Here is a 24156-nt window from a genome sequence, read left to right as displayed (position 1 = left end):
TTAAGGGTGTGCACACCTGTGCAACCAGGTTATTGTGATTTTTTTTTATTTTTTTATTTTTTTTATTCACGTTATAGGTCAAATTTAACGTGGAAAAAGTTCTGACATTATTTATCTTTGTCTTATTCTTTTAAATCGCAAGAACCTGGCATTTTAACAGGGGTGTGTAGACTTTTTATATCCACTGTATATGACAGGTGGTTGGGGAGTTTGAAAAATAAGTGGGCTTGGTGATGTAAGCAAAAAAGGAAGTCGTTTTAGAGGCAGTGCAATTTATAAAATTTTGATAAATGAAAAAGGACAATTTATTTTTCTTTTGAAAAGAATGCACTGATTTATCATTCACAATAAGACCAGGAATGTGTACGAAGAAAGGAAAAGGGTCCATTTTTATTTCATGTTGATTTATATCATTATCTTTGTCTTATTAAAATCCCTAATCTCTTCAGTAAACATCCCTAAAACAAGATCGATTTACTTGAGCAGCAAATTTGTTTAAGATATAAAGAGTTGTTTTCAGAGGATGTATCTGGATTATCATTAATTGTCTTGTTTCATTTGCAGATTGTTTCACTGGATTTAATGATTAACCTCACTGAATGAAATGAAATGAAAAAATTTACCAGTTGAACAACAAATACTATTTATATCCTTGATACATTTCATGTAAATCTTTTGCTTCTCAGATAAAATGATCTTGTTTTAAGAATATTTACAGTAAATATATTATTATTTGTAAAAAATGTTTGTAGTGCACATCAGCAGTACAGCAGTTTATATACGTATTTAATTCTAGAGATTTAGTTGTGCTGTAAATTATGTGAAAATATAATAATAATAATAATAATAATAATAATACAACAGTTGGTTCCTGTCCTCAGTCTGATTGAACAAGGGGCATTAAAAGAGTGCTGATATACAGTCTAACAGTACTGGGACGAGTCACTGTTTTTATCACTCCGCTTCTCCCTGTTTGTTGTTTTCCAAGTACTAGTGGGGATTTTGATGCATTGTTACATTTTATTTTATTCACTTATTAATTTAATGATAATTTCTGGAGAATGACAATTCACACCAATAGCTGGTGACAAATTAATGTATTTTATGTTATGAGTGAGTCATTCAATCATTGACTCAACTGATTCATCAACAACCACAGAGTCGTTCACTACCAAAACAGTAGAAGTGAACAAACACTATTTGTTCACTTAAAAGAATTACAAATTAAAAAACAATGCAGATAGTGTTGTGCTTGATGCTTTGGCTTCTTTTGGAGCTATTTTCACTGTTTCCCAGTTTTTGTCTGAAGTGTAGGTCATTTCATATTATTACATTGCTCTCTGGAATATTCAGTTCTGATTGGACAGTCTAGCGCTCTGATATTTCTCAGTAACAACCGCACATCCACATATCAGACTGGTCGTCTGGGTATTTGCGAGTCATCTTTACCACTTCTCGGGTCACTGTTTGTTCTCTGCAAGTAAGCTAATAAAATTATTTAGAAACAAATCAATGTTTTATGCCCATTTATTTGTTTATTTCGTTATTTACTTTTTATTGTTTATTATTTTGTTTATTAAGTTATTTACTACTTAAACTGCTGCATAACAGCAGTATCACACATACAGTTGTGCTGTTGTTGCATATAATGTATCAGCACAGCTGTTACATACAGCATACCTGCTTGTATGATATTGCTTTATTACCAAAAAAAAAAAAAGTGTTTGTTTTTTTTAATTACTTATGGAAAACAATCTATAACCTTGTACAATTTACAAAACCTTAAGATAATTACAACTTTAAAACATTGCCTGTCCTGCCAGTCTTAGAAGTAGGTTGCAGTTCATCATCTTCACTGCCTTGCTGATGGACTGTTCAGTGTTATCCACACTTCCAGATACAAAATGCTCCTGACACACACCACACTCGATCAATGGTGCGTCTCAGGATTTCCTTTAACTGCAGTGTTTTTTCTCTATCTCTGCTCTTATATCTAACAGATAGGTTGATATGATGAGGCTCGATCAGAGTATCCTCTGTAAAACTGGGTCAGTTCTTCTTTTATTATTATGTTTTTAGGGGAAACATTACTTACTGAAGACTGACACTTGACTGACACAATGACAGCTAATTGGATGTGTCAGAAGAACTCTCAGTGGAGTTGTGATGGAATTTTTCCTGATTCCACAAATCTCTCCGGACCCGTGGCGGTAGGTCTGTCAGATAGCCTCCCCAGAGTTATTTCGGTTTCTCTGTCCTGTTGTTACTGAAATTGCACTTCCTTGCGTGTAGGTCACCTTCTGACTCTCCCGGATTTTTCCATGCTGTTGCCAGAGGAATTTTTCCCACAGAAAGCCTTTTGCTATTGTGGATTGTAGACCACTTTTAAATATTTTGCTGATATCTTAGCTGGCAGCAGATGTGAATTGGGTCAGTTACACCAGCGTCTCTGTTGAATACTAATACATTGGTGTACGTAGACAATCCTATATCTTTCAAAGCACAAGATTCAATGAAAACTGTCACTGAATCAAAAATGCATACACCCTTTTATAATGTTCCTCCCTCTGCATTCACATTGCATTTTTATATCAGAAAACAATGAAAAGAACATGTATCTTCCCCCTGTGCTCATCAAAGAACAGCCGTCTATTTGGAAACAATGAGTCATACACCAAATCGGAAGGTCTTCTTTTTCTTATAATCTTTGCATTAACTTTGGGCTGTAAGAGCTGACAACTGAAATCCACATGTCTGTCTAGCAGACAGCAGTGCATGTGAAATGAGCAGTATGTTAGGCCTACTGCCTTACAGATAACACTGTGATCTTCTTAACCAACAAAAGTTCCTTTCATTCGGCCACTCGCACTTTGAAGAGTTAAGAACATCTCCTTTTTCTGCCATTTATGAAAGCTCTTGCTGTTCTTTTTTTTTCTCCCCAATTTGGAATGGCCAGTTCCCAATTCGCTCTAAGTCCTCGTGGTGGCGTAATGACTCGCCTCAATCCGGGTGGTGGAGGAAGAATCTCCGTTGCCTCTTCCATGAAGACACCAAAACTCTGGTGGGTGTCTTCATGGAAAACACTAACAAGCATTGCTCTCAGTGGATTGTCATTTGTAACTGCAAATCACTGCAATAATAATAAATAAAAAATTCCATTATCAAATAGTCATTGATGTCATTTTAACGTAATTTGTGATCATATAAAACTAGAATGATGACACATGAGACGAGAGGAGTGCTGCAGCTCGAGTGTCTGATAGAAACACAGATCACAGCTTGGCGATATATCTTTATTTCATCAATAATTAATGTTCATATAATACGGGAGTGTGCCAAGTATATAAACACAAACTCCAAAACCATTATTTTCTGTGCGGTCAGAGCTGCTTCAACCAGTTGCAGAAGAGACCCAATCTGAGCGGGAGTCGAGATCGGGAGAGATTTAATGTTCCGCCGTATGATGCGCACTCTAACATGGAGACGCTCGTCTCTCACCCGTCTGCAGCTCGCAACGTCATCATCATGAGATCATCATAAGATCAATCTTATGTGAAAAATAACATTAAAATTACAACAACAATAAAATATATATATAGGTTTTGGATAGAATAGATTGATAAATGCTTATCAATAATACCCTTATGGCTAAATTTTGTTTACAGTTTTCAGTGACTATATGACGGAATGTTACTAAAATATGACTAAAATGTCAACTTTTTTCATTGACTAAAACTATATTGAAATCCCCAGACTTTATCAACTAAAATTTCAGTTGCCAGGTCATTAGGAGTGTATTAATGTAAAGCCAACGTTTACTTGTTTTTAACGTCACTTTTTTGATCAGTATGGTACTACCTCCTCATTTTGAGCCAGGAAAAACTCTGCGCTGGCTTGTTGAGTGCGTTACCGTGGAGACATAGCTTCTCAAATTTTTCCAGATGCAGGCTTTTGTGGAATGGCAAACTACCATATGACCCTTACTCTTTCTGCTGAATAAAGTATATACAAGGGATGTTAATTTCCTGTATGCGTAAAACTGGATGATCTAGACTTATATATCCAGAGCACACTGCGCTGTGAACTCTTAACACACAATTCAATATGTTGATCTTTCGCAACCATTCCAGTGTGATGAATGAACCAGAATTAATATCAGCTATGTTTTTTAAACAAGTAGGTAGTATACAGTGTATATTGCAGAATAAGAAGTATGTTAGTATTCTATTCCAAACATACAAGTATAGCTGCAGTGATTTGATTACTAAAACAAATTGTGTATGGGATTTCAACAATTCATAGTGTGTTAAAAACAGAATAGCAAAGGTGCCCGGATGGTATACCATTTGTAATACAATTTTGAAGCAAGCCTTTTATGATTTCAGCAACCGTAAGACAAAAAGTTCTTCAGCTGAAATCGATGAAAGCTGGACATTTTGTTTAACCTATGGGCAAGTTTCTGGGTGAAATGTCCACAAAGTGGCACCAAAAACAAATAGATTTTAAAATGATAAATAATGTAAAGCAGTCAACAGGAATTCATATTTTATTAACCCTGCCCACTTAACCATACCCCAACTCTAAACTGAACCATCAGTCAAATAAAAATGATTGTGATTTCTTCCTGGTTCAGACAGGACCAGGACCCGTGTCTCGAACGCGCTTTCAGTATCACTAGAGAGTAAGGTTTCTCCGATACCAACATTTTGTCTCTGGTGTGATACCAGACCTGGTGCCTTAGTATCAATACTAAAATAGCCTCAGAAATCACACAGAAAAGGAGTTGATTAAAAGAGCTGCATAAAGTCTTCAGTGCAAATTCTGCATTTTTTATTTAAATGTTTCAGGATTCCTCGTTTTATGTTTTAATTAAATGAAAACAGTGTTTAAACAAATTAATAAATAAAGCTTTAATCAAATAATGTATAATAATACATTTTCATCAAAAAAATAGCAATTGTTTTTTGGTCAAATAAAATGCTGCACAACAGAGCTTCACAAAATGAAAAATGTATGAAAAATGTCAGCCTTTTGCCTGTGGCAAAAGGCTGACATGGCTGAATCACAGTGTGCTGATATTCAGTATACTTTTTTGTATATTGCTTACATTAATTGTAATCTATATTAAAATAATAATGGTAATAATATAACCATTTCTTATTATTGTTATTAGTAGTATTATGTTGAATATTACTTTTCCTTATAATAGTAATTTTTTTTCTGGCATAATGTCTTCAGTTTCATGTATCCAGTTAAACTGAGCTTTCATTTTGCTGGAACTTTTATTTTGACGGACATTTGAGTTCCTCCTTTGTGGTAGTTTTAATAAGATCTGCATTAGTGATGGGAAGTCTGAATCTTTTCCACGAACCGGTTCTTTCGGACGGTTTGTTTCAATGAACTTGTTAAAAAAAATTATTCACCAGTTAATTTACGTCATGTAAATGAATGATTTAGGAGCTTTATGTATATGCCGTTCGTGCCATTGAAGAGACTGTAATTCTATCCCTCACCGCATTGTTTTCATTCACATTAAAAATCAAAGATGGCGCTAGCGTGAAAAAGGTCTATGGGCTTGATTTCAGGGTATGGTTAACTTTCTGAATCAACATGTCGGTATCTTGTCTGATCGTTTTGGCTTTTTGGGCTAACATTTTCCACAACGCCTTGGTCTACGCAAGAAGAGTTTGTGACTGTACTTTTTCAACTTTTTAAGTTTTAGCAAATTTTTGAGGAATGCAAAGCTGAAGATGCACCAGCTGTATTTGTATGACCTTAAAAATTAAGCTAGATGCTAATTCTTACATGCAAACATAAAGTGTACGAGAAAAAGGTGGCTGTGGCATCCAGAAATAGTGTGCCTTCTTACCGGCGTACTGTCTTACTAAATACTCAACAGATTGAACTTCCCCTTCACCAGCCAAGTACATACTTTTAGTGTGTATTAGAAGTATGCAAATTGGGATGCAGCCAATGTGTGTGTGAATCTCTTCCTCATTCACACAAACTGGAGCGCTTGACTACATTACTCCAACAAAAAAGTCCATTACAGAGATGTGTGCTCTAAATCTACTCTAGAGCTTCTTACCTCAGTGCACCTCTGAAATGAGCATGTACAGTTGATGAATATTTATCCGTCTGCAATGGTGGGCAGCTCTGCTTTTAATAGTGCAATGTCCAAGCACGCTTCTTCCTCTGAAATGAGCAGTCTGTCTGTAACAGGCAGCCAGGCGAAGAAGCTTCCAGCTGGGCTCATTTCTCCTCTTTGCTGTCCGCTCAAAAATCAGCCATCAGCTGTTACTTCTAACATAAACACAGTGGGGCGTATGACCATGAACACACAAAAGACATTTATTATGTTGTCATACTAAGACTTGAAACTCATTTGACTAAACTCAATGGTAACAATTGCATCTTGTTTGCCTAATAGATTTGTATGTTTATGTAATGTGCTGGTTTATAAGTGGTGATTTACTCCTTTTAAATGCTTCCTAGCATGAGTCTCAGGTGGCATACTCACAGATCACTTATGGACTGTCTGATGCATATTGCACACAGAAAGAGCTGTTTGAAATAACAAGCCCCAATCAATCCCCTGGAGTGAGAATGCAGTTTTTATCAACTAAATTGTGTTTACAATTCCCAGGCTGCTACAGTGTGCTTTTACAAGAACTAGTTACTGGAATTTACTAGCTTTTGTTTGAAATACTTAGGCCTGTTCATCGAAAACCTGAGATTATCAGGGTTAAGATTCCAATCCTGGAAAATTCATGGTGATTTCTAAAATGTAAAAAGTAATGGATGTTTCTATAGCCTAAACCATAAACCCTATACAGTGTGTATGTGTGTATATAATATATATATATATATATATATATATATATATATATATATATATATATATATATATATATATATATATATATATATATATATATATATATATATATTTATATACAAAAGTTAGTTTGATCCTCGAATCTGATTGGACGAGAGGCGTTTTATTAGTCCTGATTGTCTCACACCATCAGCACTCGGCTGCTTCACTGTGTGTATCACTCTGCTTGCGTTCGTGCTGTTCTAAACTAAAGTGTAATCATAGAGCATATGTGTTAAGAGCCATCTGTCTATTTACATTGAATTTTGTGCCCATATATATTTTAGCCAGCATGTGGAGGCAAAATACCACTTTTATATTTAAAATGAGCCAGTTGGTGACGTGAAGTGAGTCATTCAACAGCTCTTCGTGATCGCCCGTATTACTACTACACTACTAAAACTAGGAAATAGCTTTAAATGGCTTTAAACAAACAACTTCAGCATTAAGGCTCATCACAGCTGAGAGACACAACAGACTGATTAATTACACAAACTAAAGGCACTTACCTCTTGCCGGACTTGAAGAGGACAATATGGTAGAGGAGATTGTAGATTCTGTGGTGAAAGTCTCTTGCGCCACGGCTACCGCGAAATAGAGATGAACAGCTTGGACGGCTATTTTAGGATGAATTTCACCAAAATGACATTATCTTTAGAAAGCTGACTAACAGACTATAATGTAGTTCCATGCACAAATGCGTTTTTTAACTGTTCTCAGTTTAAAAAAAAATAATGTAATGTTCTTGTTCATTGAACTGTTGTATATAAGCAATATCACACTCGCAATTGTGCTATATGGCCCTAAATCAGCACTGCTGTGATTACCTATGCCACTCGGCTTGCGACTGAATCACAGCACTAATGTAGAGCCATATTGCACTCTTGTGAGATATTACTTAAATATATGTGTATGCATGTATATTGTGACGAGGAAGAGGGCATGACCGGCGCTGAATCAGCTGTTTAGCGGAAGATCGAGATAAAGGGGACGCCAGTTCGAGGGAGAGAGAGAAGCACACGAGTGCGATGCATGTGTGTCTGTGTTTGTTTATGTTTGTTTTAGGCTGAGTTTCTTATTAAAATTAGTTTTCTGTTCAACTGGTTCCCACCTCCTCCTTGACCATCCTTTATCTCTTACATATATGTATGTGTGTGTGTGTGTGTATATATATATATATATATATATATATATATATATATATATATATATATATATATATATATATATATTAGGGCTGCCCCTGACCAAAGATTTTTCTTTTCGACTAGTAGGCATTATTTTAAGCCATTAGTCTAATTAGTCGTCATGACGTTTATGTTATTAATTTAATTACTTAAATATATATATTTTGGGGGGCATCAGAAAATGGTTTGAGTTCCAGGACTGAGAAAGAATGTTATAAGTAACATTTCTAATGCTGCTCTACAGAGAAATACTAAACCGTAATTTAAGATATAAACCGGTGTTAAAATATCAATTGTTTAAGCGCACACACAAAGCGAGCCGCAGTAACACCAGCAAAAGTGGTATTTGACCCTGAATGTGTCAGAAAAACCAGCAAGAGACTGTCTGAACATTTTGTTAATTTATAGAGTGAAATGCACATTCGGGTTGTGTCGACAGACAATGATCTCTGGGATCAATGATGGTCAGAGTGATCGCTAATAGCTGATGCCTTTGACCACGTCAAGACGATATTTGGCTCGTTTTCCCATAAATCTATTCAATTCTTCTTATTATTAGACTATTATTATTATTATTATCAAATTAATATTACAATAATTTGCCCGTAGAGACACAGAAACACGCTTGAAGAAACACTTTATTATATTATAACAGATGACAGAGAAGCATCTATGCGCGTGTATGTTTGTTCATAGGCGTGCAGTCTAATGGAACACGTACATGTAAAAGGTTCTCACACTTTCTTTGTCTCTGTCTTCCGATTTGTATTTATTTGGCAAGAACAGTATCGTTTATGAGTGCTGCAAATGACCTCAGACATCTCAGTTCAGGCTGTGCTTTGAGTTCAGTTCACTTTATTTCCACAGAGCAGTTCATTGTGAACGCAACTCTGCAGCCTGTAAAATAATACAAACTATATAAAATAATACAAAAACACGTTCACCTCGAACCATGATTTATAACCATCATTATAATTATTATTTTTACATTTATAATTGTTTTTGAGACGGATACTTGCCTGACGATAAATGGAAAGGTGGTTACATGTGTGTGTATGTATATATATATATATATATATATATATATATATATATATACACATACATCAGTTTTATTCTTTCTTTTATACATTTATGATTTATTTATTTGCTTTTTCATTTCGTTTGGTGTGCAATTTGAATTTAGAAATAAAGTCCAGTTTTCTGTGTGCTATTGCAGAACCAATGTCCAAAAGTGTTTGTCTATCGTAGACAATAAGGCAGACAACATCCGAGACAAAAAACATAAGCATTGTATACAAAACAAACAAAAAAACTGTAACACTGTGTCGGGGCTCGCAACGCAGCAGCCATACTTGGCGCCATCTTGAGGAATTTCTTCTTGAAGGAATGACATCAGCTGGGATGAAGTGTAAAGAACATGTCACGTATCACCTCTGTCTTTCGGAAGTCAATTGTTGTCTAATTAACATGTAACTGCTGGATAAGTCCAAACTACAATCGCATTACTTTTTATGAGATTTTCTGATCTTTGCTCATCTGCAAAAGCTCATCCTGAAAAATGGAACAAATCAGATATTGCCTTTTCTGTGTCTTCCAATGCATATAAATTGAGTCATATGCCAGACGCAAGTTCTCTGTGATCAAATCTGATTTGCCAAATTATGACCAAATAAATCAGGTAAGTGCTGGCATCAGCTGTAAACGCACAAAGCCTATTTTAATAATGAAATATTCAATTGGTTTTAAGCAGAGCCTGGAGGAACTCATGATTGTATTTACTACCGTGTCCTCCCTGTTTTTTCTTCCCAAGCATCAATTGAGAATCGTACCCAGCCCACACACAAGTCGGCACGCATACACAAGTCAAAGTGACAGCGTAATATTAGTCAGAGCAAGACGAAGTGTGCGCAAGTTGATAGATTCTTCCCCGCTTTCTCTTCCCACGCTGAATACATTTTAGTATTCATTCTCATCTTATGGGACTGTAATTTAATGCAGAGCTCTGCCAACATCTTCCATCTCAATGCATATGGTTTAAAATGCTTTTCCACTAAAGTGTGTGTCCGGTCTATCTAGGTATTGATGTGGAGGTGAGTCTGTAAGCTCTTGCCATGTGCTGAACGAATGAAAGGTAATGTCAAACAGAGGTGGCCTGACGCAGGCGATCTTTGGACCCTGAGTGCAGCGGTACAGCCGAGATAATGAGCTCAAGCTGGAACAGTGAGAACTCTACTGGAGAGCACTGTGCTTTTCACATCAAGCCCGGTAGCTTCAGTTGCCATTACAGATTGGGACTATCTCCACTTTCAGAGGAAAAATCACCTGGCTGCCCTAAAGAAGAGCGTGTCAGCAATTTCACCCAAATGCAGGGACTCTCGTGAACATGAAATGCGGAGAGTTTTTGACGTACACTCTGCAGACGATGAAAGCGTAAAGGGGAGGAGTGAATTCACTAAATAGTTTTGGCACTTTTGTGTGCAGAATGTTTGCTTAAAAACATGCATTATGCTTTTTCATTAACTACCAACAAGCCATGACTAACAGATGATATTTTTTGGTTAATGAATATATTTGGTATATTTTTTTTGTTTAAAATCGACAAAACCGACCTTCCTACCCTAAGCCTTGTGCGAACTGATAATCTGCCATTTTACTCGTGATTTGCGTGAAAGTGAATGTAAGTCAATGAGCACATTTACATGCACACCACATATGCCGATTACTCCCAAAAATCTGCTAATTTAAAAAAATCTGACATTTACATGACATGAAATAATCACATTATTCTCTACTTTTGACGTCAAACCATGAAGATGCATGCCCTCAACACGTGCACATTGGATGAGCTGGTGAGAACTCTGGTAAAGGTGTTTACATGCCACGTGGCATAATGGGCAAAAATCTACCCGTGTTGACCAGTTTATTTTTACTCTGTTTATGACCATACACAAATAATGGAGCGCAGTTTGTTGCGTTTAGATAACCACATGTGTTGTTGGCTTATTAACCATTAATCGCTGTAAGAACATGCATGTAAACACACTTAATGTTACTTTAGCACTTCTAGAGTTCATGTTACCAAGAAAATGCTGTGATGCGTGCAAGCCCTGTTAAAATGTATTTTGCATTAAGACCAGGCTGGCAAAAAAATGTGTCTGTAATTGTAAATGTAAAAAGGTCATTGTCATTCTCTTCACATCAAACACTCCTTTCTGTGTTTATTAGGCTTACTATAGATTGCACACAGAATGCACATAAAAAAAACTCTGCTCTGGCACAATTAATGTGTTAATTAATGTTTGAGTGCATTCTCTATCGATCATGGCAGCAGTTATTTATCAAATGATAATTGAATGTTGGGGAAGGACATTTTAACAGGGCATATATGCACACAGGCTTACCTGCCGTATTGTCAAGGGCACTTATCATTATTTTAAAGAGCCAAAAGATACCTCAGAAATTGTGCTTTGCATAAAATGTTTAACACAGATTTTGTTGGTGTGTTTGCATCATTACCTGATTTGCATACATTCAGTGAACCAGGTGCTAAAACAACATATTCAGCATAAACATTGCCATAAGAGGACTGTTCATTCTGCTGTAATTGAATTCCCCCATTGAGAGTTATACAAACAAAACTGAAATGTTTTTTTTCTTTCTGGTTTGTGTTTTTCTCCCAATAGGTGAGGACGATAGCCTGGCCTTTAAGGGAAAAGTGACAGTTGAAGAAATCTTCAAGAAGGACTTCAAGGTTCACGACCCGAACGCTAAATGGATCAGCAGTAAGTGTTCTCATCAGCAGGCGTTTTACTTTAAGGCACTTCCACTAGTGCTGTCTGGCATCCAATACGATTGACTTTTTATGTGCAGTCTGAGTCTCAAAAATACTATCATTCCCATTGTGCACTGACCGAATTCAAAGTGGCAGATGAATACAAGGTTATGCATTACTAATTTCCATCTTGCAAAGTAAAACATTCAAAGATTCTAATTATCCTAATGACCAAGAAGGCTTCCATTATGAATTGTGACCCATCCTTCCGTAATGCTGAATTAAGTCAGAAGTGAGGGGCGATTAAATCTTGGTGGACATGAGTCTGGATTGTGATATCTATTTTGTATGCAGACAGCTGATTTAAGGCGAACTGAGGAGGCATTTATCAGCCGGGAGATTAATCAAGCAGTCTGATTTGGTTTAAGCTTCATTGAGCTGTCTCCTCTAATCAGCCACTTTGGACTGTGCAGATATGGAAGCTCTCTCTGTGCGGTTACTTCCCAAAGGGACTAACGTTCTGTCACCAACATCCAAAAAAATAAGCGTCATGTCATTGACTTAAGTATCAAAACTGGAGTGGCATAATGTTATGTAACGCTACAAAAATACAGTGCTCCCATGAATCAACAAAACTGAAAAAGCTGCTAGGCACGCCGTTTATATAGGTGTGTACTGTTGTCATTGTGTGCTAAATATATATGCCCAGACTATGCTTCAGTTGTCTACAGTATAAGCCAGCTTTGCTCCTGCACTCTGTAGATTGTGTGATGCATTTAAACCATAACGAAGATCATTTGGATGGTGATTTCATTTGCTCTACGGAGGCATCAGCAGCCCCTCTTCACTCTCACAGGGACATTAACTCAATGCTCACAGTCATTTATCTCTACTGGCTTTGATTCATAACAAAGCACAGTTCACCGCTTAGCACAGTTCCCCCCCACTGAAATGGGTGGAGTAATTTAGGAGGAAATTATGGCACAATGTCACTGCTCTCGTATTGATTGATGCTCTGCCCATTATTCATACCATCATTTCAGGTTGTTATTGTTCACATCAGTCCAGGAAAGGTAAACCGATATGTCAGAAGAATATGTCAGAACAAATGAACTGTGTTGAACTGCCTCACTTTACACTGTATTAACATTCATGGTGTGTTGACATTGCAAACACTGTTCTTTTTATTTCTTGCTGTCGTGTTTGCTTTTTTTTTTTTGTTAAATTCTAATATTTCCTAATGTCACTGCAAACCCATGACTTTCCTTGTTACATGGAACACCAAAGGTGAACTTTTAAAAGTCTCTGCATGTTTTGTTTTTTTTAACCATATAATGAAAGTTCCCCTTCTGTCGCTCTCTTACGTTGTGTCAGAGAACGACACTAGGGGTCTCTCTTGAGCGCCGATATTCACCTCTGTACTATGAAAAAAGGCCAATGAGAGTTGGCAGCCAGTATTTGCATGTCCCGCCCCCGGACATACGGGTATTTAAGCGGCGCAAATACGGGAGTTCATTCAGAAAATTTCTTCGAGCCGATGGTCGTGTTTGCAGACTGCTGCGTATTACACACCGAAGTTCCTGCTATCCTCTGCTCCATGCTGTTGGATTCTACGGCGCACAACAGCTGCTTTCTCCTGTTTGCACGGCTGTGCACTTCCTGCCCCTGAGCGCATCGACAGTTGCAGATAAGAAAGATCTCTCACGAGTCTTTCATTCATAAAAGAGTGATTTTATTTAAAAGAGTAATTTCCTCTAAAGAGCAAAACACAGCGGCGTTGAACGCCCTTCTCAGGACGCCGTCTTTTTAAAGACGGTTTTCCGCTTCTGTGTAGTTTCTGGATGCGGTGATTCTCCCCACCTCTGACGGTCATAAAAACTGCCTTGCATTCCTGGGTTGCGATTACACGCAGGCAGCGCTTTTATGAATGGTCTATGTTCTCAGTGCGAGTACATAACCATGACAGCATTGTGGTCGTAGGCTTTTTCTTGTAGTGAGAAAAAACGCTTCAGCCGCCTCGCCTCCTTCCTACGGGATTGAGGCAGGCGCCGGGCGATGAAAACGATCTGGGGCAATGACGGCTCCGCTTGCCGGGTGAACCCCTCGAAACCCCCCGCCTCCCGGCACGCTTGCTTGTTTCCGCCCGAGCTCGGATGAGCATTCTCTCCAATGGGTTATGTTTTCAGTGCGAGAACATAACCGCGGCAGCGCTGCGATCCCTGCTTTCTCTGTAGTGAGAGAGAGCCACTTCAGCCGCCCTCCGCTCGCCTCCTTCCTACGGGATTGAGGCAGGCGCCGTGGTGATGAAGAACGATCTGGGGAGAATAACGGACGCTGCCGGGTAAATCCCTCGAAACCTCCCGCCTCCCCGCACGCTTGCCGGCTTCCCGCGAGCTCTGGATTAGTGCGGCCGGCTTAACGGCCTGCCGTCCGGTCCCTCGAGCTCCCTGGCATTGGATGATGACATCACCGCTGCATCGGAGAGCGTAACAGCGGCGCCGAGGCGGATAACTCGCCTGGGCCGCCACCTTCGGGTCCCCGCCCAGTCTGAGCCTGACGCATCGAAGGTCCGCTATGCTTCCCTGGGTAATTGGTTCCGCGGGCATGTGCGCCGCCACAGCCGCCCCCTGGGACCCTTCCCGACGTGCATGACGAGCTGAGCAAGCCCAGCTTCCTCGCTCCTCCGCCTCGCTACCCTCGGTGGTAGAACGGTCCCTGACCGCCCCCTGCACGCCATGGCCCCCTCCTGCAAGTCCACCGGGCCAGGGCACTTCAAAATTTGCACTTGGGTAGTCCTGTTTTTGACGCGCGGCAGGAACTACACCCAAACAGGCGATGCACACTCCGTGGTCCAGAAACACAACGATGGACAGGCAGTACAGGAGGCAGACAAAGCACGCTTCTCAAACGCCTCGCCTCCCAGTTCCGTCCATTCGGCGACGCCACGTGATCTACTTCGCCCAAAAAGGCAGTCCTCAGTGGTGAAGAAACAGACGAGGGCTATTTTTCACACATCCTGCCCTGACGCAAACCTGCACGCCAGGGGCCATGCCCTGTCTGCTCGCCGAGGGCCCTCCCGCGGCTTTCAAGGAAGAAAGAAAGTGGTGCTCCGCCTCAACTAACAAGTGAGTGGGCCCAGCTCTCAGCCCCAGCGTCGAGCTCCCCGCAGAAGTTGGACGCTCATCGTCTCACGGGCCCCCTTGTGGACCCAGAAGGCTCCCAGGCACCCCTGAGATGACCGACCCAGAGACCGAGACAACAGCTCCGGAGCTGGTAAGACCACTCCGTCCCCCGGTGGAGGGCCGGAAGGAGAATTTATTTTTTGTTAAATTCTTTACACACTATAGAGCTATTTCCTTGTCTCTGGGTCACCTGGCCCGCAAAATGCCGTTCTCACGGCACTCTGCTTTCAGGCCTCGACAGTCCTGGCTTCCTGGACGCGTCCCTCACGACGCCGCGTTACCTGTTCCGCACCGCTGCGAAGCCCCGCCGGGTACGTCTAAAATACTCGTCCCTTTGGTGCCCCTAGCACGGAGCTTAGAGGCATGGCTTTCACTGCCCAGCTCGTCACGGTGGCTGCACCGGACCATTCGACTCGGTTACGCAATTCAGTTTGCCAGGTCTCCGCCCCTTCCTGGGCGCTCGTTCCTCCGCAGTGCACGGCGAACATGCCCTCTCCCTGCGCGAGGAAATCGCCTCCCTTCTAATCAAGGACGCCGATAGAGCCTGTCCTTCAACCGAAACGAAGAAGGGTTTCTACAGCCCTTACTTCATTGTACCCAAGAAAGGTGGTGGCATACGACCGATCTTGGACCTGCGAAGTTTTCAATCGGACCCTGTCCAAACTCCCGCTCAAAATGCTCACCCAGAAACAAATCCTATCTGGCGCTCGCATCTAGATTGGTTCGCAGCGGTAGACCTGAAGGACGCAGTACTTTCACGCCTCAATTCGCCTCGACACCGACCCTTTCTACGGTTCGCGATTCGACGGCCAGGCGTATCAGTACAAGGTCCTCCCCTTCGGCCTGTCTCTGTCCCCTCGCCTTCACGAAGGTCGCAGAGGCGGCTCTTGCCCCGCTACGAGGAGCGGGCATACGCATACTCAATTACCTCGACGATTGGCTCATTCTGGCCCCTCAAGCAGGAATTACTATGCGCACACAGAGACCAGGTGCTCGAGCACCTCCGCCGCTTGGGGCTTCAGGTCAACTGGGAGAAGAGCAAGCTCACCCCAGTCCAGAGCATCTCTTTTCTCGGTTTGGAGTTAGACTCAGTCTCAATGACAGCACGTCTCTCCAACGAGCATGCTCAGTCAGTGCTGGAATGCCTCGCTTCCTTCAAGCCAGGCACCGTGGTCCCGTTAAACGTTTCCAACAGCTCCTGGGGCATATGGCATCCTCCGCGGCAGTCACGCCACTAGGGTTGATGCATATGAGACCACTTCAGCATTGGCTCCAGACTCGAGTCCCGAGACGAGCATGGCACCACGGCACGCACGGCGTGGAAATTACCACTGCCTGCCTCCAAACCTTCAAACCCTGGACAGACCTCTGCTTTCTTCGGGCAGGGGTACCCTTGCAGCAGGTGTCCCGTCGCATTCTGGTTACAACCGACGCCTCCAAATTGGGTTGGGGCGCCGTGTGCAACGGGCGCGCAGCCGCAGGCCGGTGGAACCAAGGCCCGCTGCGCTGGCACATCAACTGCCTAGAGCTCCCCCCACATGTCACAGCTCGCCCGTCATCTCCTCCTTTGGAGTCAGCAGCGACTGGAGTCGCTGCGCGCCACTCACATCCCCTGCAACCTCAATGTGATAGCGGACGCGCTGTCAAGACAAACCTTGCCTGGCGGAGAGTGGAGGCTCCACCCCCAATCGGTCCAGCTGATTTGGGACAGGTTCGGCAAGGCCCAGGTAGACCTGTTTGCCTCCCAGGAAACCTCCCACTGTCCGCTCTGGTATGCCCTCACAGAGGCTCCCCTGGGGACAGATGCTCTGGCACACAGCTGGCCCGTGGGGCTGCGCAAGCACGCTTTTCCCCAGTGAGCCTTCTTGCACAGGTGCTATGCAAGGTCAGGGAGGACATGGAGCATGTCACTCTGGTGGCCCCCTACTGGCCCAACCGACGTGGTTTTCGGATCTCACGCTCCTTATGACAGCCCCTCCCTGGCTGAATTCACCTGAGGAAGGACCTTCTTTCTCAGGGATGGGGCACGCTCTGGCACCCGCGCCCAGACCTCTGGAAACTCCACGCCTGGTCCCTGGACGGACGCGGAGGGTCTAGCCGCCTACCTTTAGCCGCCATAGACACTATTAACCAAGCCAGAGCCCCTTCGACCAGGCATCTTTACGCTCTGAAGTGGCGCCTGTTCGCGAACTGGTGTTCTTCCCGAGCCGAAGACCCGCAGAAGTGCGCAGTTAGGTCAGTGCTCGTGTTTCTTCAGGAGAGGCTGGAGAGGAGGCTGTCCCCTCCACCCTCAAGGTGTATGTTGCTGCTATCGCGGCCCACCATGACACGGTAGACGGCAAGTCTCTTGGCAAGCACGACTTAATCGCCAGGTTCCTAAAAGGTGCCCGGAGGATGATTCCCTCCTGGCCTAACCTATTTCCCTCCTGGGATCTCTCGGTCGCCCTGATGGGACTCGGAGACCCCCTTCGAGCCGCTTGACTCAGTTGGACTCAGGGCCCTCTCTCTCAAGACGGCCCTGCTGATCGCGCTCGCCTCCATCAAGAGGGTCGGGGACCTGCATGCGTTCTCTGTTAGCGACGCCTGCCTGGAGTTTGGTCCGGCAGACACTTTCGTGATCCTAAGACCGCGACCGGGCTACGTGCCCAAGGTTCCTATCACACCCTTCATGGATCAGGTGGTGAACTTTGGGGGACAGCAGAAAGGGAACGCTGTCTCCAAGCAGAGACTCGCCCACTGGGTTGTCGATGCCATTTCCCTGGCTTATCACACCCAGGCCGTGCACCCCCCTTTGCGGGTCCGAGCCCACTCCACCAGGAGTGTTGCGTCCTCATGGGCACTGGCTAGGGGCACTGCCCTACCAGACATTTGTAGAGCTGCGGGCTGGGCAACACCTAACACTTTTGCGAGATTCTACAATCTCCGAGTTGAGTCAGTTTCGTCCCGTGTTCTCTCAGGTACCGAGCCCGTAGAACTCGGTGGCACGCCGATGATCTGACCGGGTGGATCGCTTGCACCCAGCGCTCTTCCCCTAACCAGGGGAAACAGTGCGCCTTCTTCCCAGGAGATCCCAGGCTTGGGACACTGGTTGGCTCCTCCCTAGCTCCTTGCGGGTCGCAGTTCTCGCGGAGGGACTCGCCGACCCAAACCACTGCGGGTACCGCTAGCTACCCTGTACTGGTATAGTGGCCCCACAGGTAAGGCCTCCTGCTCGGACTCCCCTGTGTGTAAAACCACGGTTCTGTCCCCTCACGTGAGTTGACGCCGTGTTTCCCTTAGGCAGTCACAGCTACCTCAGGTGCCGTGCTGTATGCTCCCCTCTCTGAGGCTGGTGCTACCACCGCGACTACTGTTCCAGATAAGGCTTAGGTATAGGCCATGCGATGTATGTGCCACTCAAATTTGCCTCCCTCCGGGTAGGTGTGGCCTCCACGAGGGTCTTCCCCGCCCTACCATGGGCTAAGACCCCCTTCCCTCACGCGCGTAAGGGCCCCGGCCGTAGTTGCTCTATGCGAGAAACACAGAGAGAAAAGAGGCCCAGCCAGGCTGGCCCGCTCCCATGTTGGCGTCGTCACCTTGTTCCCCCTCCGGGTAACGATAAGGAATCCTGATGGCTTAAATGGGGCATTGGGGAAGGGTACGTGCGGCCTGATACAGTTGGTCGCTCTGCACGTAGGAATACCTGCTCGCTCCTGTATCAGCGGATCACGCATACACGGCTCAGCGCATGCCGCTTTTAAGTGGACCCCTAGTGTCGTTCTCTGACACAACGTAAGAGAGCGACAGAAGGGGAACGTCTAGGTTACGTATGTAACCTCGGTTCCCCGATGGAGGGAACGAGACGTTGTGTCCCCCTTGCCACGTCGCTAAGCCAAGCCCCTGTTGTGGCCGGACCATTTCTGGCTCCTCAGAAAAATCCTGAATGAACTCCCGTATTTGCGCCGCTTAAATACCCGTATGTCCGGGGGCGGGACATGCAAATACTGGCTGCCAACTCTCATTGGCCTTTTTTCATAGTACAGAGGTGAATATCGGCGCTCAAGAGAGACCCCTAGTGTCGTTCTCTGACACAATGTCTCGTTCCCTCCATCGGGGAACCGAGGTTACATACGTAACCTAGACGTAAATAGTGACTCCAGTGACCTCAGTAAAAATAATCAGTACGACTCCTGCACTATTGTAAAAACATGTAAAAGTGGCAGGTGGAGGGCGGGGCCGGGTTGTGATTTTACACACCCGGTCCCTTATCAGGCTAATTAAGCTTCCGAGAGGGATAAAGGCTGACTGCGGAAGGTGGTGCGATGAGAGATCGTTTGCGATCAGCTGACCGCCGTGTGTGTTTGTGTCTTTTTGTTCTGTTTTATATTAAAACTATTATTTATATTGTCAAGGCGGTTCTCGCCTCCACCTTTCACCTTAAATCCCTTTACACTGATGCCGAAGATCCGGGAAGGAGGAGGGATACGCCGTAGTACAGTTCTCGCCACTACATCCACCCCAACGGAGCAGCCGCTCCTCCGCTTCTAGGCGGCCGGGCAGATAACCGCCGACCATGAGGGGAGAAGGGGCTCCTAACCGACCACCTGGCACGGTCAGCGCAGCCTCCAAGGGCGGAGGAGTCCCCTACCGAGTGTGTATAAGTCACAACCCGACCCCGCCCTCCGCCCTGTCACGGTGACTTTTTTTTAATTTTGGGAAGAAAAAATGTCACGCAGGCCTGGAGCTAGAGGTCCATTTTTTTAAGTACCGTAATTTCCGGACTATTGAGCGCACCTGAATGTAAGCCGCAGCCACTGATTTTTAAATAAAATATTATTTTGAACATAAATAAGCCGCACCTGTCTATAAGCCACAGGTGCCTACCGGTACATTGAAACAAATGAACTTTACACAGGCTTTAACGAAACACGGCTTGTAACAAAAATAAATAGGCTTTAACGAAACACGGTGTGGCAGCGGGGGCGTGGTCAAGCGCCCGTCCGGGAGAGAAAAGCGGTAAGGGCGCTTAGACCTGAGCTAAATTATGTCTTACACCTGTGTCTAATTTCAGTAAGCATGGGGAGAGCGGCATTAAAAGGCAGCAGCCACAGAGCTGAGAGAGTGACACACATCAGTCTAGTGTTGGCGCATAGAAGAATTGAGAAACTTTATAAAATTGATTGTAAACATTGCTGTGGCCATTAAAAGCCTTACCTGGAACGTCAAGTGCCCTGCTGAAAACTGTCACACTGGTGCCCGCGTGACAGTTTTCCCAAGAAGGACACGTGAAGCAGGGCACTTGAAATTAGACACCGGTGTTAGACATAATTTAGCGCAGGTGTAAGCGCCCTTACAGCTTTTCTCTCCCGGACGGGCGCTTGACCACGCCCCCGCTGTCACACACGGCTTGTAATAAAACATTTGCAGTAAACAGTAGCCTACCAAGAAAGTCATTGGTCACTATCTTCCTCGTCCTGTGCACTGAAACCACTGAAGTCATCTCCTTCGGTGTCGAAGTTGAATAGCCTCAGATATAGTTGTCTTTGTGCACTGAGTCAATTCCTCACGCTGCTGTTTCCAACGTCTCCCGTGCAGAAGCTCTATTTCCTTTTCCAACAGCCAGATCAATCGCCTTCAACTTGAAAGCAGCATCATATGCGTTTCTCCATGTCTTTGCCATGGTGAGGGTGACAAAATTACTACCGTAATCAGAATGATGGGAAGTTTGAGCGCGCTCGATTTAATCTAAACAGTAAACAAAAAAAGTTGTTTTGACCTTAACCCCTTCGGCAATTTCAATTGGTCTAATGAAAGCTTCACGCCGCCAAAAAACTGAGCATGTCACAGAATGTTTTTTTTTGTTTTTTTTTTATATATATAAAATTTGAAAGCGGGAAAAATCCATATATTAGCCGCGTCATTGTATAAGCCGCGAGGTTCAAAGCGTGGGAAAAAAGTTGCGGCTTATAGTCCGGAAATGACGGTATACATTTGGGTTCAGGTTTGTAATTAATAAAAAATTATTATTCATATGTTTACTATATAATACTATACATTTGTTTGAGCTATATTATTTTGTTAATTTTAACGTATCTTGTTAGTTTGCACGTGCTCTAACACAGACACATGCAAACAAACGAGGAGAGGAAAGTCTGAGTTTAGCGTACTGTGCACAATGAGCGAAATAAAACAAGACATTTATAAGAAAGAACTTATAACTATACAAAATGAGGCCAGGAAAGCTTCATTGTGGGAACATTTTGATCTTGTGGTTACTACTGATATTTGTGCAGTTAAAGTCTTGCCATGCTGATCATCACCTATGATAGCAAAAGGACCGGAACGTCTTCTCTTCAGTGTCACGTTGGCATTTGTTCAGCTGCATCTGCCAAGTGTTTTGTCAGAGACAAAAATGTCTGAGTATACATTTGCATATTCTAAATCCATACCATCTACTATGAAATCCCACCTTACAGAAATGTGCATAGACTTTTGTTGTCGTGATAGTAGGTCCTTCAATACTATTGTGGGAGAGGGATTTGTTGACCTAGCACAAGAACTAATAAATGTGGAAGCTTTCTATGGTCACACCTCAGCAGAGAATGTGCTACCGGATCCCACAACCATTTCTCAGAGATGTCAGTAGGTCGCCTCCATGCAATGACAGAATATGCTCAAAGAAATATAGAAGTTTATGCCTGATATCAATGTGGGGATGAGTTACCTAAAATTTGTTTCCGAACAATCACTTGCCACTATATCACACCAGAATGTCTGTTTAAAAGCAGAGTCCTAATTAAAGCGATATAGGGGTGGGGGGGTGTTGCTTTACCTGTTGCATAGTTTTACTTAGATTTTACGGAACCAATTTTAGTGTTGGGGTAACATGTAACATGAAGTGACGTTATGACCAAAGTTCATGAAACTATATGAGGCGCAAGCTGATCTTTTGAGTTCGTTATCTGTAGTCAATTGGCTTGCTCACAGGTGACATGTTAAGCCAGTTGGCTCGCATGGTCTAAGCTGATTGGGCCTTTGACATATAATCGGGTAGCCAATCTACTTGCATCTCTCTCTTTGTGTAAATTGCTCAGTTTTGCAGACAAGCCAGTTTCACTGCAGCACACTGCTGGAGTTATATATAAGAAAATGCTATTTGCTCAGGTGGTTTCTTCTATCGATAACTTTCTATCTTCTTTTCTATTAAAGGTTATCTTCCCCAACACTTATCAAATGTGTCCTTGGATTGTAATGTGATATGAAGAGAAGCTTGAATATTTTTCAAACCATAGGAAAGGCAGAATATGACATGGTTTGTCATGTCATTAATATGATTACACATCTCTCATGGTGAATCACCTGCAGTGAATTCATAAATGCATGTAAGACATTGGCTCTGCCACAGCAAATTAGAGAAGGGGAAAGAGCATTACACTGGCCATCACTGACTGATTATTTGATCTTCTTTAATGTGTCAGAAGCAGTTAGTTAGAATGATTCACATAACACGGGGCACTTAGTTCCTGTCTGGAACATTAGCTAGAACTTGATTTCCAAGGACAGGCCAGAAATTGAATTTTTTATACACGAGTTGGCCAGATTTTGTTTTCCCTTTTTATTTTTTCCCCCTCGGAAGTTTCCACAACTCATCAATCAAAGTCAGAGCGTCACAGCTGATGCGGCTCATGCTGAATGAATCTATAAATGAATCAATGATACAGGTAATTTATTTACACAAGCAAAGCCTTTCTCTCCCTTGGGCCTTTCTGTCAACCATCGACCGACTTGCAGCTGGATCCTGGACTTCCTGTCAGGCAGACGCCAGGTAGTCAGAATGGGCAGCAGCATCTCTATTCCACTGACCTTCAACACTGGAGCTCCACAGGTCTGCGTTCTCGGCCCACTCCTGTACTCTCTCTACACCCACGACCGCGTGGCCACACACAGCTCCAACGTCATTGTCAAGTTTACAGATGACACAACGGTGGTAGGCCTGATCACAGATGACGACAAGACGGCCTACAGAGAGGAGGTGCATTCCCTAACACGCTGGTGACAGGAGAACAACCTCTCTCTCAACGTCAACAAGACCAAGGAGCTTTTGGAGGACTACAATAGACTGAACAAAGAACACAGCCCCATCACTATCGATGGAGCACCGGTGGAGAGGGTCTACAGCTTCAAATTCCTCTGAGTTCACATCTCTGACGACTTCACATGGTCCGTCCACACAGAGGTCTTAGTGAAAAAGGCGCACCAGCGGCTCTTCTTCCTAAGATGACTCAGGAGTTTGGGATGATGGGCTGGACCACACACATAACGTTTTCACACATCATTTCACTTGTGTAGTGACAATTAAAGTGAGTTGAGAAATCATAAATAATCTAAGAAATGGGAGCTCTTGAATTCTCTCTTAAATGAATATTTCACCCAAAAATTACACAGCTTCCATGTTGTCCAAATCCCTTAGGACATTTTTTCTTCTATGGTACTCAAAAGGAAAAACTTTTAAGTGTTGTACTGGATTTTTCAAGCTTTAAAAAGGATGCAAATGCACCATAAATATACCATAACCAGCTCAAGTCAGAGAACCAAATACATTTAAGAACTAATAATTCAGACCAGTTTTTTTTTTAACTCTATAAACTGATTCATTGAAAAGATCTGACTCAAAAGAAAAACTTGTACATGAATCAGACATCGCTCCATCTATAATGAACACTCACTGTTTCTCATACAAAACTATTGTATTGCATTAGAAGATTTGGAACAGAGCATAGCAGGAGCATAGCTAGGAGTGGAGCGAGGAGAATTTCACTGGAGCAAGAAGAATTTCACTGGAGCGACGAGGCCATTTCACAAGACTGCGCTCCGCTCCGGCCACTCCCGAGGCACTCACTCCTCCCAGAATGCCGTACGTTTCTCCTGCGGCAAAATGGTTATGTGTACACTTCTAACGGACAAATATTATTTTTTGCGGTTGTCCAAGATTTTAAACAGTGTCAGAGATGAGCCACAGAGTAATACATTTGGAGAGATTCATGCTGGTTACGGCCGAATTCAACAACAGACCGATATAAAGTGAATGTGCAGAGGCAGTTCAAAACACAGATTAGTTTCCCATTATTCTGTTAAGTAATTATTACTGGGGACGTC

The 24156-nt window shown here is 43.1% G+C and overlaps 1 protein-coding gene across 3 annotated transcripts in view; it reads left to right on the top strand.

Annotated features, from left to right (window-relative positions):
* dpp6a (dipeptidyl-peptidase 6a) overlaps positions 1–24156 on the top strand; it is a 474464-nt gene that overhangs the window by 306721 nt on the left and 143587 nt on the right. For all 3 annotated transcript variants that reach the window (XM_052114879.1, XM_052114878.1, XM_052114877.1), the window contains one exon: positions 11751–11849. In XM_052114879.1, the coding sequence (XP_051970839.1) occupies positions 11751–11849 (99 nt within the window). The remainder of the gene's footprint in view (positions 1–11750; positions 11850–24156) is intronic.

The sequence above is a fragment of the Xyrauchen texanus genome, chromosome 42 (genome assembly GCF_025860055.1).
Source record: "Xyrauchen texanus isolate HMW12.3.18 chromosome 42, RBS_HiC_50CHRs, whole genome shotgun sequence".
NCBI classification, from domain to species: Eukaryota; Metazoa; Chordata; class Actinopteri; order Cypriniformes; family Catostomidae; genus Xyrauchen; species Xyrauchen texanus.
Note: the sequence above shows the minus strand (reverse complement) of the source record. Positions and strands in the feature narration are given on the sequence as shown.